We start from the raw sequence: 12,271 nt of genomic DNA, 5'->3' as shown, positions 1-12,271 counted from the left end.
AGTCTGTTCGGTAGGACCTTGAGCATAACTTTACTTGCATGGCTGATGAGACTGATGGTTCTGTGGTGTAAGCATAATTTAAGGTTTCCTTTCTTTGCTAGCGCAATTACGAGTGATTTTGTCCACGCAGAAGGCCTCTGACCTGTTTGTCAGATCTTTCCGCAAATCTTTGTCAAGATGTCTATAGTTTTCTCGCCACCTTTGTGTTCTGATGGGATGAGGTCGATTCCCGGAAACTTTCATTCTTCATTCAGAGTATTGCCGTCTCTACTTCTTCTCCGAGAATAGAGAAGTTGTCACTTCCCCTGGGTCGGAATTCTTATGGACCTTTAGGTCTCCCTGTTTGGGGTGGTTGTGCCGTGAAATTAATGATCTGACTCATGCAATCTCTGGTTACTTCCACTTCCTTTATGCTTGCGAGACATGTACTCTGACAGCTGAACTGGAAAAGAAAATCCACGCCGCGGAGATGCGATTCTACAGGAAACTTGTAGGCATCAGCTACTTAGCCCATGCGAAAAACAAAACGGTGCACAACACCATTAGAGGGCACATTGGATCTTATAAAGAACTGTTGTGAACTGCGCACAGACAGAAACTTCATTGGTATTTTCACGTTACAAGATCATCAGGACTGACCAAGATAATTCTCCAGGGCACAGTCCAAGGGGGCAGGACGAGAGGAAGACCGAAAAAAGAACTGGGCAGACAACATTAAAGAATTGACTGTTGCCAACTTTGCCACAATCCAAAACAGGCTTGGAAAAGTCCACAGTGGAGAAAACTGTCCAGAGTTGCATCCTCACTGGTGACCCGGCGACCATACCCATGCGGTTAAGGGATCCGTGAACTGTGAATTTAATTTCAAACTTCTTAAGGACAGCTCAAACTATGCACCCCACCTTCATAATCTATGGCTCTAAATAATGGTCAGATAGTGACAGATGTGTTCATCTATTTCTTATTATTATTTAAAGCAATATTGTTTTTTCAATTAAATAAGTTTTGTTTTTCCAATAGGGGGCGCTAAATAATCTACAGTGTACATTCTACACTGTCCCTGTGCACTAAAACAGTTGAAACACATTTGTATGACTAATTTGACTCTGAAAAAGCCCATAAAGTATGATTCAAAAACACCAAATACCAAGAATAAATGATAACCTCTAGTGATGGCTGAACCATGACATACGTTAGGGTTTAAAAAGCTATGGTATGCAAAACAAAACTAGGGACTCACCCGCAGTTCTGTGAGGGCCTTCTCTACAAGAACTGCGACAGCTTCCAGGGAATCGCGCCCGGTGCAGCCCACGGCCCGGGCCTTCACTTGCAGCTCCTTCAGAGCCACATGAGGAAGCGTGAATGAGAGTGGCTTTCGCGCTTTTTCCAGTTTGCGCTTCTTACTCGGTGGCGACTTGATACGGGCCAAAACAGAAAACAAGACCAGGTAAATATTCCCCCCCCCAGATTTCACAGAAAAAAATATTTTTTTCATCATGCATGTGTTTCCAATACATGTAAGGATAAATGAAAGACCTTCTCCTTGTCACTCAGATTTCAGTTCACAACTGAATCTGTATAGAGTTATTAATATTAGTAATGGTCTTCTATTTATGACATGGGTTGGGAAATTACGGCCCTCAGGCCACGTTTGTTCTGTTAGGCATTTTAATCTGGCAAGCTGAGCAAAAATGGTCGAAATATAATGACAACGTACAATAGTAACTAAAGCACTACTGATTAAAACTGTTGAATTTTTTTTGTGCCAGTGTTTTCCGTATTGTCCCTTTTGTGTCTTCTACAAACCTACTCCTACATAAATACTAAAAAAATACTACAGAACTAAATATCAAATTTAGTGATTAAAACAGGGAACCAAAATAGTTTTACTTGATTTCTGAAAATAAAAAAATACGGAAATAATACCAATAAAAAAATACCAATGGCATAGCATAACAGCTGATGCAACCTACAGAATTACTACACAAATACATGGACAAAATTATTGCATTTAGTGCTTTGAACAAGGATCTATTATATTATTTTGTTTTCATTCTGAAAAGGGAACAAAATACAAAAGAAAACTATTACTACCAGAATTCTTCAAAAATACTACTATAGTGCAACTATCCATTTTCTGCACTGCAGGGTTGCGGGGGTGCTGGAGCCCATCCTATCCTCGGGCAGGGGACACCCTAAACTGGTTCCCAGCTAGTCGCAGGACACACAAAGACCGACAACTCACTTGCTCACTCACTTACACCTAAGGACAATTAGGATCCAACAATTGACCTGCATGTCATGCATATCTTTGGAATGTTGGAGGAAACCCAAGCAGGTACAGGGAAGGCCGGTAACTGGATTTGAACCCGGGACCTGTGAACAGTGGGGCTTATGCGCTAACCACTCACCTTCCGTGCTGCGTTTCTGAACCAATTTAATGAGACTTATCTTATTAAAGACAAATGTAGAAAGAAATATAACACATAAATGTCTGGATTGTGTGATGTCTTATTCATTCATAAATGAGAAAAAAATGTCTACAGTTTTTAACCCAATGCGACTCGCCACTCCATGAGTTTGACCACTCCTTACGTATACTGTATCTTAAAAATGAGACTGTAGTAAGAAATGGACAGTTGCAAATGCAGACACAAGAGGGCGCTCAAAGCACATACAGTGCACTGTCTGCAGTGCCTTGCAGCACTACTCCATACTTCTAGCGTACAGTATTTCCCTTCAAAGTCAACCTGCAATGGCGTTAGAGGTCATTAGCCAACCGTATCTAGGGACAACACGACATTTACTGCAACGCTTCCCTGCACAGCCCACGCCAAGGCATGTGCGTTCGGTGCCACTCAACAAGGAATTCACGGACGGAGGTGAAGGTCTGCAGTGACTGAGCAGAAAGCATGGCCGACTGACCTACAAACGGCAGCAGGGGAAGTGTTGGGCCTGTGACCTTCACGGTCTGCTGCAGTTCTCAGAGTCACAATAGCACTCCTCAATAGCACTTTCCATGTAATAGCAGCACTTAAGATTTAATAAAATATGTATTTTGAAAGTGTGTGAAGGGGAAAGAGAATAGAACATCGTTTAGCATCCTGAGGTTTAGTATAGTCAGCACTTGGTTTTGAGTAATTGATGATATCTAAACACACAATCACAAGACGACTCATCAGGGACATTTTCTTATCTATTGGTTTAAACCTTCTTTCCACATAGATAGATAGATAGATAGATACTTTATTCATCCCCGAAGGGAAATTCACATTTCCAGCAGCATCCCTGAGCTGAGAACAGTACAATAATAAAGCCAAAAGAATACAATATACAAATACCCAGTGTGACCTGCAAATGCCCACTGTAGCGTGTTATATAGAGTAACTAAATAGTGCTACACAGAATACATATTGCAGTAAGATTCGGTAATATCCAATGTAGGTGGTGTGGTTTAATGTGGGCCTTTACTCTGCCGGGTGGAGTTAAAGAGCCTCATGGCATGAGGAAGAAAAGATCTCTTCAGTCTGTCCGTAGTACAAGACAGTGACAGCAGTCACAGCATATATTTAACCCTACCAAACACAGAGACTGAAGCAGGCTCCCAGACTCGTTAGGCAGTGAATATAAACAATTCAAGCAAATACTGCACAGAAAGGTCCCCAAAAATAACAAGATCTAATATTGTATCATTGCAATACACCATCCTTATAAATTGACATTATAATGCCCATTACATATAATGTAGACAAACACAATCGAATAAATCAAACTTGCTCTCGGTGCTATTCATTTTAAACCTGGAATACAGCCCAAAAAGGTTACCAGATCTACAGAAATGTATCAGATTGTCCTAAAAGAGCCATGGTACCATAGTTATGCATTTCCCGAAAAATACAAGGAAACTTCCACTGACATTAAAATAATTCCTCCTCCAGCCTAATGAGTAATGTGAAAATAATTAAAACGCAACTCTTCCACCTTTTAACTCTTTGCTGGTTTTCAGAATGTCAAACAAAGGATTGTATAAAAAAACACAAGTTTAAGGCAATTACAGTCACATATATTTTGTGCTAATTAATTCATAACAAGGCAGCACAGCGGGTGAGTGGTTAGCACGTCTGCGGCACAGTTCTAAAGTCATTGGTTCAAATCCAGCTATCAGCCTTCCTGTGCGGAGTTTACATGTTGTCCCTGTGTTTGCGTGGGTTTTCTCCGGGCACTCCAATTTCCTCCCGCATTCCAAAAACAAGTATGTCAGGTTAATTGGCCGGTCCAAATTGTCCCTAGGTGTGAATGAGCAAGTGAGTTGTCTGTCTCTGTGTGCCCTGCGACTGGCTGGCAAGTGTTCCCTGCCCACTGACTGAAGATGGCTGGGATGGGCTCCAGCACCCCCGCGACCCCATTGAGGATGAGCAGTGCAGGTAACGGATAGATGTATGTTTCGTCACAAGCCAAAAATACTCATGGTCCTGCCTCCACCATATACTTTCGTCTATCAATTTTGGTACAAAGTGATATCTGGCAATATAGCATACATACTGTTCTGATGTCAGCATTTGAGCTTTTAGCTTTCATGGAAGCACAATTTAAAAAGTCAATAGATTTGTTGCCAGAAATTCCTACATTTTAAAGGCCAAATTTTCTGTGACTTTTAGCAATTTCAAAAACACATATACGTGTTAATAGAATTATAATTAACCCCTGAGGGAATGGTGACGTGATCTCTCATAAGACAAAGGTTATTTCAGTCATTTTTTCCAAATGAGCTTCTCTTGATGATGCTAATTATTTCAATGAGAAAACAAACTAGCAGTCAAGGTTTGTAACAGTTGTTCGCACAAAAGATGTTTTTAAGAGACGGGGTGAGGGCTGGGCACGCAAGAATGTCATGGAATTCTCCCGAATGGGTTATTCGAGAAAGAAAAAACAAGTTGACTGAACTGGGAGGAATACAAATTTTAAAATGGGCAAAGCCTCTGAAATGTTGGCTTATTTTTTTGTCTATTGTTAACATTAGCATAGTAACACTACACTAGTTTTCAACAGAAGTGGTAAGTAAGCACAGGGAAAATGTGATATATTTTGAGTTGCTATTTGTTAGTAGTAATTAATTTCTATTTTTTTTATGATGGCATAAGTAGGTAAGGCTATACCGGTGTTAGGCTAATCCAGCAGAGTAATTAAAGTTTGGAAAGAACCTGGTATTAAAAGGGTTAAGTAGGTCACAGTTGCATGCGTGCCGCATATGTTTAAGCCAACATGTAACATTAATGAGCTGGCCTCATGCACATATAGCTGACATGCATATGGACAGAATGAGTCAACCATGCATGCTTTTCTGTGCATACAGGAGCCTCTCTGTTAAGGCCACATACTTGAGCGTAAATGCAAGAGGCAGAGAAGCGTCACAGGAAGAAATGTAGGGCAATCATTCTGCTTAACTGATTTTCTCCTGGAAAGGCTAAAATAGTCAAACACAAAAACACAACGTTCAAGCAGTTGCCTATCTGGACCTGAACAAAATTCCTGTTGCCATTTATTGCTGTGTTTTCTCTAACCCTCTCACTGTCCACACAAGACAATAGACAGTGGGTGCACACATTTCTCGCCCTGGCGACTGTTGCCAGGCTACGGCTAATGCTAAACCAAAACCACATAAAGCTCTCCCTGGAGGAGGAACAGGAGCGTGTGATGGAAGAATGAAAGATGCAGTTTGGGGGGTGGAGCACAGAGGAGGTGCATTATTGAGTACGAGGATTTGGGCAATTGGACAGGCGCAGGCAAGCCTGAGTGTTAAAAGGGCCCTCAAGGCCTGCTAAGACTTACCGGAACTATGACATCATCATAAAAGCTCCAGGCCAACGCCCAACGCATTGTGCGTCCCTGGCAGAACTCTGTGTGCGTCACTTTGGGTACCTGAAAAAAAAATCATCACACTCATATCAGTAGTCATTTTTATTGATTTATTTTGAATCCACCAGTGCTTCCCATGGGATTTTGGGAGACCCTGGTGGGTTAACAGTCTAGCGTTGTACCGCTCCCCCGGAAGAAAACGTTGTACACTTGAAATTCAAACCCATCAGTCTTGTGTAATTTCGAGCTAGCTCTATGATAAATCTGTTCCCTTTTAAACTATTGAACTATAAATACACTAGTTATGAAAGACATTGACACAGAAAACAAGTTCAACCCACAAAGCATGGTAAACGAGACAGGATTGTAATGCTTAAATAAACAAACAAAAAAAAAATCTGCTTGTCAGGGTGGCTGACTCCAAATACACAACATGATGTTTGCCATCTTTAATATCACAGGAATGAAAATGTTTTTTTCTTAACTCCACATTTATATAATCTAAAAAATATATATTATTATATTTTTCAATAATATAAGTTTAATAGACTCTGGCGGGACAAATTAAACCCTGGTGGCCCTCCCAAACCTTCCCATCATATGGGAAACACTGTGCAATATGATATCCCAGTCCATGAAAATTGCAAGGTGTTATTTTCTAAACGTAAATCAGGACCAGTATATAGTATCCTTCAGACGACACAACTTGGTGAAGCAGTCGTTTTGACACTATTGGTCACTGAGCGCTGCACCGCTTAATTGCGGGTGCGAAAAGCGAGAGCGAAAAGAGCCGAGGTGTTGTGTGACAACGGATCTCAAAATGTTTTGGAAGAGCTTTGTGTAAAAAGCATCAGTGAGCCTCACACAACTGCTTCTGAGTGACACCATTACTGTATAATATGGTTGAAGAACACGTGGCATATTTTGTTTTTTAGCCATCGATGGCCCTATTTCTAGCACTAAAAAGAAACCTGTGACCAAGCAGTTTTTGAGATGCCACAGTTTGATTCCTTTATATACAATGGGACCTCGCTACTTGGCAGTTCCACGTTCGCGGGTTCAGAGCTTCGCGGGTCTAAAAAAATAATAATAATAAAATAAAAAAATAAATAAAAAAAATTAAGCATTTTTGAAGGGTCGCTACTTCGCAGATTTTCACTTTTCGCGGGTTGTTTTGGTCCCCATTAACCGGGTCTAAAACATAAGAATAATAAAATAAAATAATAATAATAAAAAAAAAATCAAAAAAACATTTTTTTAAGCATTTTTGAAGGGGCGTCGCTACTTCGCAGATTTTCACTTTTTGCGGGTGGTTTTGGTCCTCATTAACCGTGTCTAAAAAATAATAATAATAAAGTAAAATAATTTAAAAAAAAAATTTTTTTTTCTAAAGCATTTTTGAAGGGGCGTCGCTACTTCGCGGGTTTTCACTTTTCGCTGGTGGTTTTGGTGCCCATTAACCGTGATAACCGAGGGATTACTGTAACTATAACATACAAAACGTTGACATTTTAAAGCTATACCATAAGATGGGATGTGCCATATGTCCCGGCACCATGTGCATTCAGTGTCCTGCTTGAACGGTTGCCTCCAAAACAACAGCTAGAATTGTCTTTATGGGTGTTTTTTTTCTGTTTTCATACAGAAAGTCTATAAATCTATGTTAGGGGCCAGCAACAAGTGCTTCTTTTGGCGCTCCCTAGAGGCTCCAGGTGCTTTTTTAACAATGTTTGATAATGGAAAATTATATCGTTTCTGTAGGAGGACAAACATGTCACAAACATTCTTAACTTTTTACCATGAATATAGATCTATTATGTACATATATACAGTATGTGTTGTCTTCCTTATAAGGTTTATATAAAGTTTTTAACTTTTTGCTACTCCAAACACTTTTTTTCTGGGGGGTTCAATGTTTTTCTAACATTTTGGGATGCCAACCCTTGATCAATGTGATCAAACAAGCTACTTTCAGCAGAACACCCCTCAAAAGCATGTTTCTATTAAGAGTATTAAAAAATATTGAAAAAAGAAAAACTACACACACAAAAAATAAAACACTTCAGGAAATTAAAAAACTAAATTGGGTCAAAAATCAACAAATCCGTTACTTGGATGAATAACATCGAGCGTACGGATACCTTCAAAATGGCCGAAAACGATACTTGTATTGGTACGAGCCCATCCTTATTTTAACAAAATGACACACAACTATTTTTTTTTTTTTTTTTAAAGGGACAGTGTGTAGTATTTGACCACTCGATGTTGCTGTATTGTGTCGTGAAACCAAGAACGCGTGCTGGAAAGCACAATGAAGAGTACCAACTATGGAAACTCAATGTGATCAAAGTGCACCACGTTTTTCTTTATTAAAATTGGGATTTTTTTATTCACTGAAGGTTTTTTTAGGGGTCACAAAAGAATACACAAAGTCCCCGTAACAAATTACCCAAAGTTTAAGTATTGGGTTCTGCTAAGTAAATGTCATTTATGGACAAACTAAAACAAGTAGTAGGTAGGTCCACTATTGATTGTAATGATTAATTTTCAAAGGTTTTTCGAATGTAGCATTTTCAATACAAACTAAATCATATGTGCAATCCTCCTGAAATAATGACACAATTTAACAGTTCATTTTAAAAGATTTTAATGTGGATGTGTCTTTTAGTTTTTTATTTACCAAGAAATCTCGAGTTTTCCCGTGGATTGAATTAACATGCGTACTTTTTAAAAAACATTGTTCTACATAATAAATATATTTTCATTGAAAGCCAATCTCAGATACAGATGTTGAGAAAAGAACCTCTCCATGACTCAAATGCAAACAAAGGAAATGAAAATGAACAATTAAAATACGAGCATATTAATTATCCCTATTTTCTCTGTACACCCTGTACATTTATATACCAGACTGCTTTCTGGATGCTTGCCAAAGCAGCACTCGTGTTAATGAGGCTAAATCCTCTGGAGGCTGCAGGTGCAGCAAAGCATAGGACTGCCTGTCTTCCTCTTTGAAGCATGTGAGAGAAGTGACTGGCATGGGACTCCAGGCCTGATCCAGCCAGGAGTCATGAGCTGTGCTATTAGTTCCAGCTAATGACACTCAAGCTTTTTAGCTGCACAACGCCTTGTGAGGCAGTCATGCACTGCTAACGGAATTTTGCGCGTTCACGCCCTGCTTCATCTGTCAACAAGTCTCAGTTGGCAAGAACCATACGAAGAATCTATTTAAAACGTTTGCTACCCTGGCAAAGGGTGTTGAGGTCAAAAATAAAAAGAGCTTGGAGTATTGTTTTAACTGATCACTTTATAAACTCTCTTTTGATGCTTTGCACGTGGCATCACATCAACGCCATGACGGAAGGCAAAAGCACCAGAGCGCATGGAACTTAAGCAGTTGAGTAATAACAAATATCAATAACCACGACAGAAGATGGAACCATGCCTTATCACAATAGTGATGTCTTGCTGTGCGAAAAGGCAAGGTTCGAAGCCCAATTTGGCACGTTATCATATCCCTTTTGGTGAAGACAGAAGACGGCAATGAATTTCTGAAATCAACCGACAGACCTCTAAGAACCCTAGTAATAGCAATGAGATTTTCAAGAAACGTTTTATGTATTCTTGAGCAAATGTACGTTAAGTAGGGTAACTGAAGCCTTTAGCCTATCAGCTTCTGAACGTTCATCTCCCGTTTTATCCATTATGAACTTGAAAGTTCATTTCAGCGTAATAAGCTACAAGGTAGAGCACAGAACAGTTTAATACATGTGATATTAGGAAGATTACGGTTTTAAAATGCTGGTTAATACCAATAAAAGCAGCTTGTTTACGTGTCCTTCGATAAGTAAGAAAAGGCGTTGTAATTTTGGCAAAGTAAATATTTCAATGTATACAAGGTACAAATGCTTTACTGGTGTATTACATTCCCCCCAAAATTAGACACTATGTCGTTTTAGTAACTTTTGTGCGAGGAGGAACATTTCACGCTGGCGGTGCATTTTTCAGCAAAGCTCCTCCCTGTCAGAGCAACAACAGGTACCACCTATGAAGACCTGGTAAGCATCCAGTATTTTATGAACTTTTAGATTAGCGCCGGTGTATGGGAGTACTCCATTAACACTATACTGATACAGATCATGTGGACAGAAGTCAGGCAGACTGGACAATTTGGTCAGATCTGCGAATGTCAGGTGAAGACGGTATTAGTTGTTGGCTAGCTATGCTAATGCTATGCTCAGTTTCTTTAAATACTGCTCTTTGAGCTTTCCAACAAGGTGACCCACCTCAACAGACAGCTAAACAATATTCATTTTACTAGTCATTGCCAATGGTGTTGAATAGTATATCTACAGTTTACTAGACTCACCCATCGGGAGTACTGTTTACTACGGTTTACTGCCGTCTGTCATGGCGTCGTCACGTGTGTGCATAGGGTCAATATAGTTGAACCACTTTGTATTGGCTGTAAATTTGATCAGTACCATAATTATAGTTTATTTAATGGCATGTTAACATTCAGAATCCTAAAGATCGGTTAGTCAGATTGAGCACTCACCCCTTGCTTCCTTAGTTCCTCCTTCAGTGGGGCCAGGCTACATTTTTTTCCCAGCATGCAACTGTACCACCTATGAAAACAAACAACGACATGAAACCGCTTAATGTTTTACAAGAAAATATCAAAACATGGGGAATCCACAGAAATGTATCATAATTTGACACAATACAGTCTTTGTGAAGTGTTGGCATACTGCAAAAAGTACACTGATTTAGCATAAAGCATGTGACTCCTCGCAGGCACTTCAATGAATGAGAAATATTCAAACAGCCTGCTGGGAAACACACATTGCACATCTCAATTGTTAAGGTAAATGTGACCAAAGGCAAAAACCAAAAATTACCATTTCAAAAGAGAATTTGGCAAGATTTTTAATTAAATTGTAGGAAAATCATTTGTTTCTAAACTTAACTCAAAATATTCAAAGCTGTTACTTCATGTATTTATTCTAATTGAATCAGGTAATTCCTTTAACGTGATATAAATATTCGCAACTGGACTGCTTTGTCTTAGAAAGGTTTCGTCTTCATCATCTGTCAACTTGGGGTGCAAAAATGCATCAAGTATTCAATTGATCTCTTTGGCTAACTCTGCTATTAGAAGTTCTCCAATTTCTCCGAACTTCAGCTGCTCAACAGTAAATATTCACCAATTTCTATTGCCCTCAAACATAAATCCCAAACAATTACCTGAGCTGATTAAATAATATATATATATATATATATATATATATCACTGACCTGTCACAATCTGATAATCTTTCTTTTTTGTAGAAGACTAACAAACAAAACAAGAACACACAAAGATAAATTATGGTTGGCCCACTTGTGACCATTTTATTTTATTACAAGTTATTGAGCAATCTTTAAATGTGAAAAAGTGTTAAAAGTTACCACACACGCTGCATTTAAGGTTTAGGGAAAAGTGACTCTTTGGGGCTTAATGGTTCAGACCAGACAACACAGATTCGCTTTAACTTTGGAATATGTTAAAAGAGTCACATCTTCTAAACTTCGAAATCCAATCTGCATGAGTATTTTTCAGTTTTCTAAACTAGTCATTTAAAATCATGTTTTACATGAGAAGACAGGGATTGAAATTCAAACGTTGACAAAAGATACATTTGAAAAAATGGTTCATAAAGATTTAGTGTGGAAAACCCCAACTACTTATGCAAAATGGCCACGTTTGTCTTCTTTTCGAAGGAAAAAAGAAGCTTTGAAATTGTTTTTTAAAAAATTGTTATTCAATAGGCTCAATTGACAATTGACCAAGTTGGCCTAAATATCAATTTTAGGGATTTGAATGTAACTCCCTTTTGAACATCTAGAGTAAAGGTTAATGGTGCTTACATTGAGTTCATTAAGGTCTCAACGTCCCAGTGCAAACAATTGGAGATAATATAAGAATGCTGATCATATTTGGACTGAGTAATTTGCTTGTGACATGTCCGCATCAGATGACACAATGAAATATTGAACAGGTCAGATAGGGACAGATGTGCCCCACATAGGGGAGCAACAGATCAGCATTGCCAATGCACCTTTTTTCAGTCACTTGACTAAGAGCTGCTAAATAACCCAGACAAAAACATTTTTCTATTTCTTCGAGAGCCGACATTCTTAATCGAGATAAAACTTTTCAAATCAACCAGGAGCAAAGATAATAGGGTCTTTACAGAGTGTCAAATGACTAATTGGTGAAGCTGGCAGTGTTGCCATGGACACCGTCTGACACGTTTGTCCTAGCATGCTTTGTGAATGGAAGTGACAACCAGTTGTGATGGGATTGAGTCGATGTTATGCTCTCTCACCTGTAAAGGTAAATTGTAGTGACAAACAAGCAGTGAGGTGTTTA

General features: G+C 39.0%; 1 protein-coding gene across 1 annotated transcript in view; it reads right to left on the bottom strand.

Annotated features, from left to right (window-relative positions):
* The window catches only part of mettl16 (methyltransferase 16, N6-methyladenosine), a 29,079-nt gene that overhangs the window by 3,775 nt on the left and 13,033 nt on the right, over window positions 1-12,271 (bottom strand). The window contains exons 8-10 of the mRNA XM_088346276.1: window positions 10,415-10,484; window positions 5,830-5,919; window positions 1,241-1,414 (exon numbers count right to left, since the gene is read on the bottom strand). Of these exons, the coding sequence (XP_088202402.1) occupies window positions 1,241-1,414; window positions 5,830-5,919; window positions 10,415-10,484 (334 nt within the window). The remainder of the gene's footprint in view (window positions 1-1,240; window positions 1,415-5,829; window positions 5,920-10,414; window positions 10,485-12,271) is intronic.

This window comes from Urocampus carinirostris, chromosome 10 (genome assembly GCF_059441175.1).
Source record: "Urocampus carinirostris isolate Australia breed hairy pipefish chromosome 10, RoL_Ucar_1.0, whole genome shotgun sequence".
NCBI lineage: Eukaryota > Metazoa > Chordata > Actinopteri > Syngnathiformes > Syngnathidae > Urocampus > Urocampus carinirostris.
The sequence above is the reverse complement of the archived record's forward strand: the minus strand, read 5'-3'. Positions and strand labels throughout refer to the sequence as shown.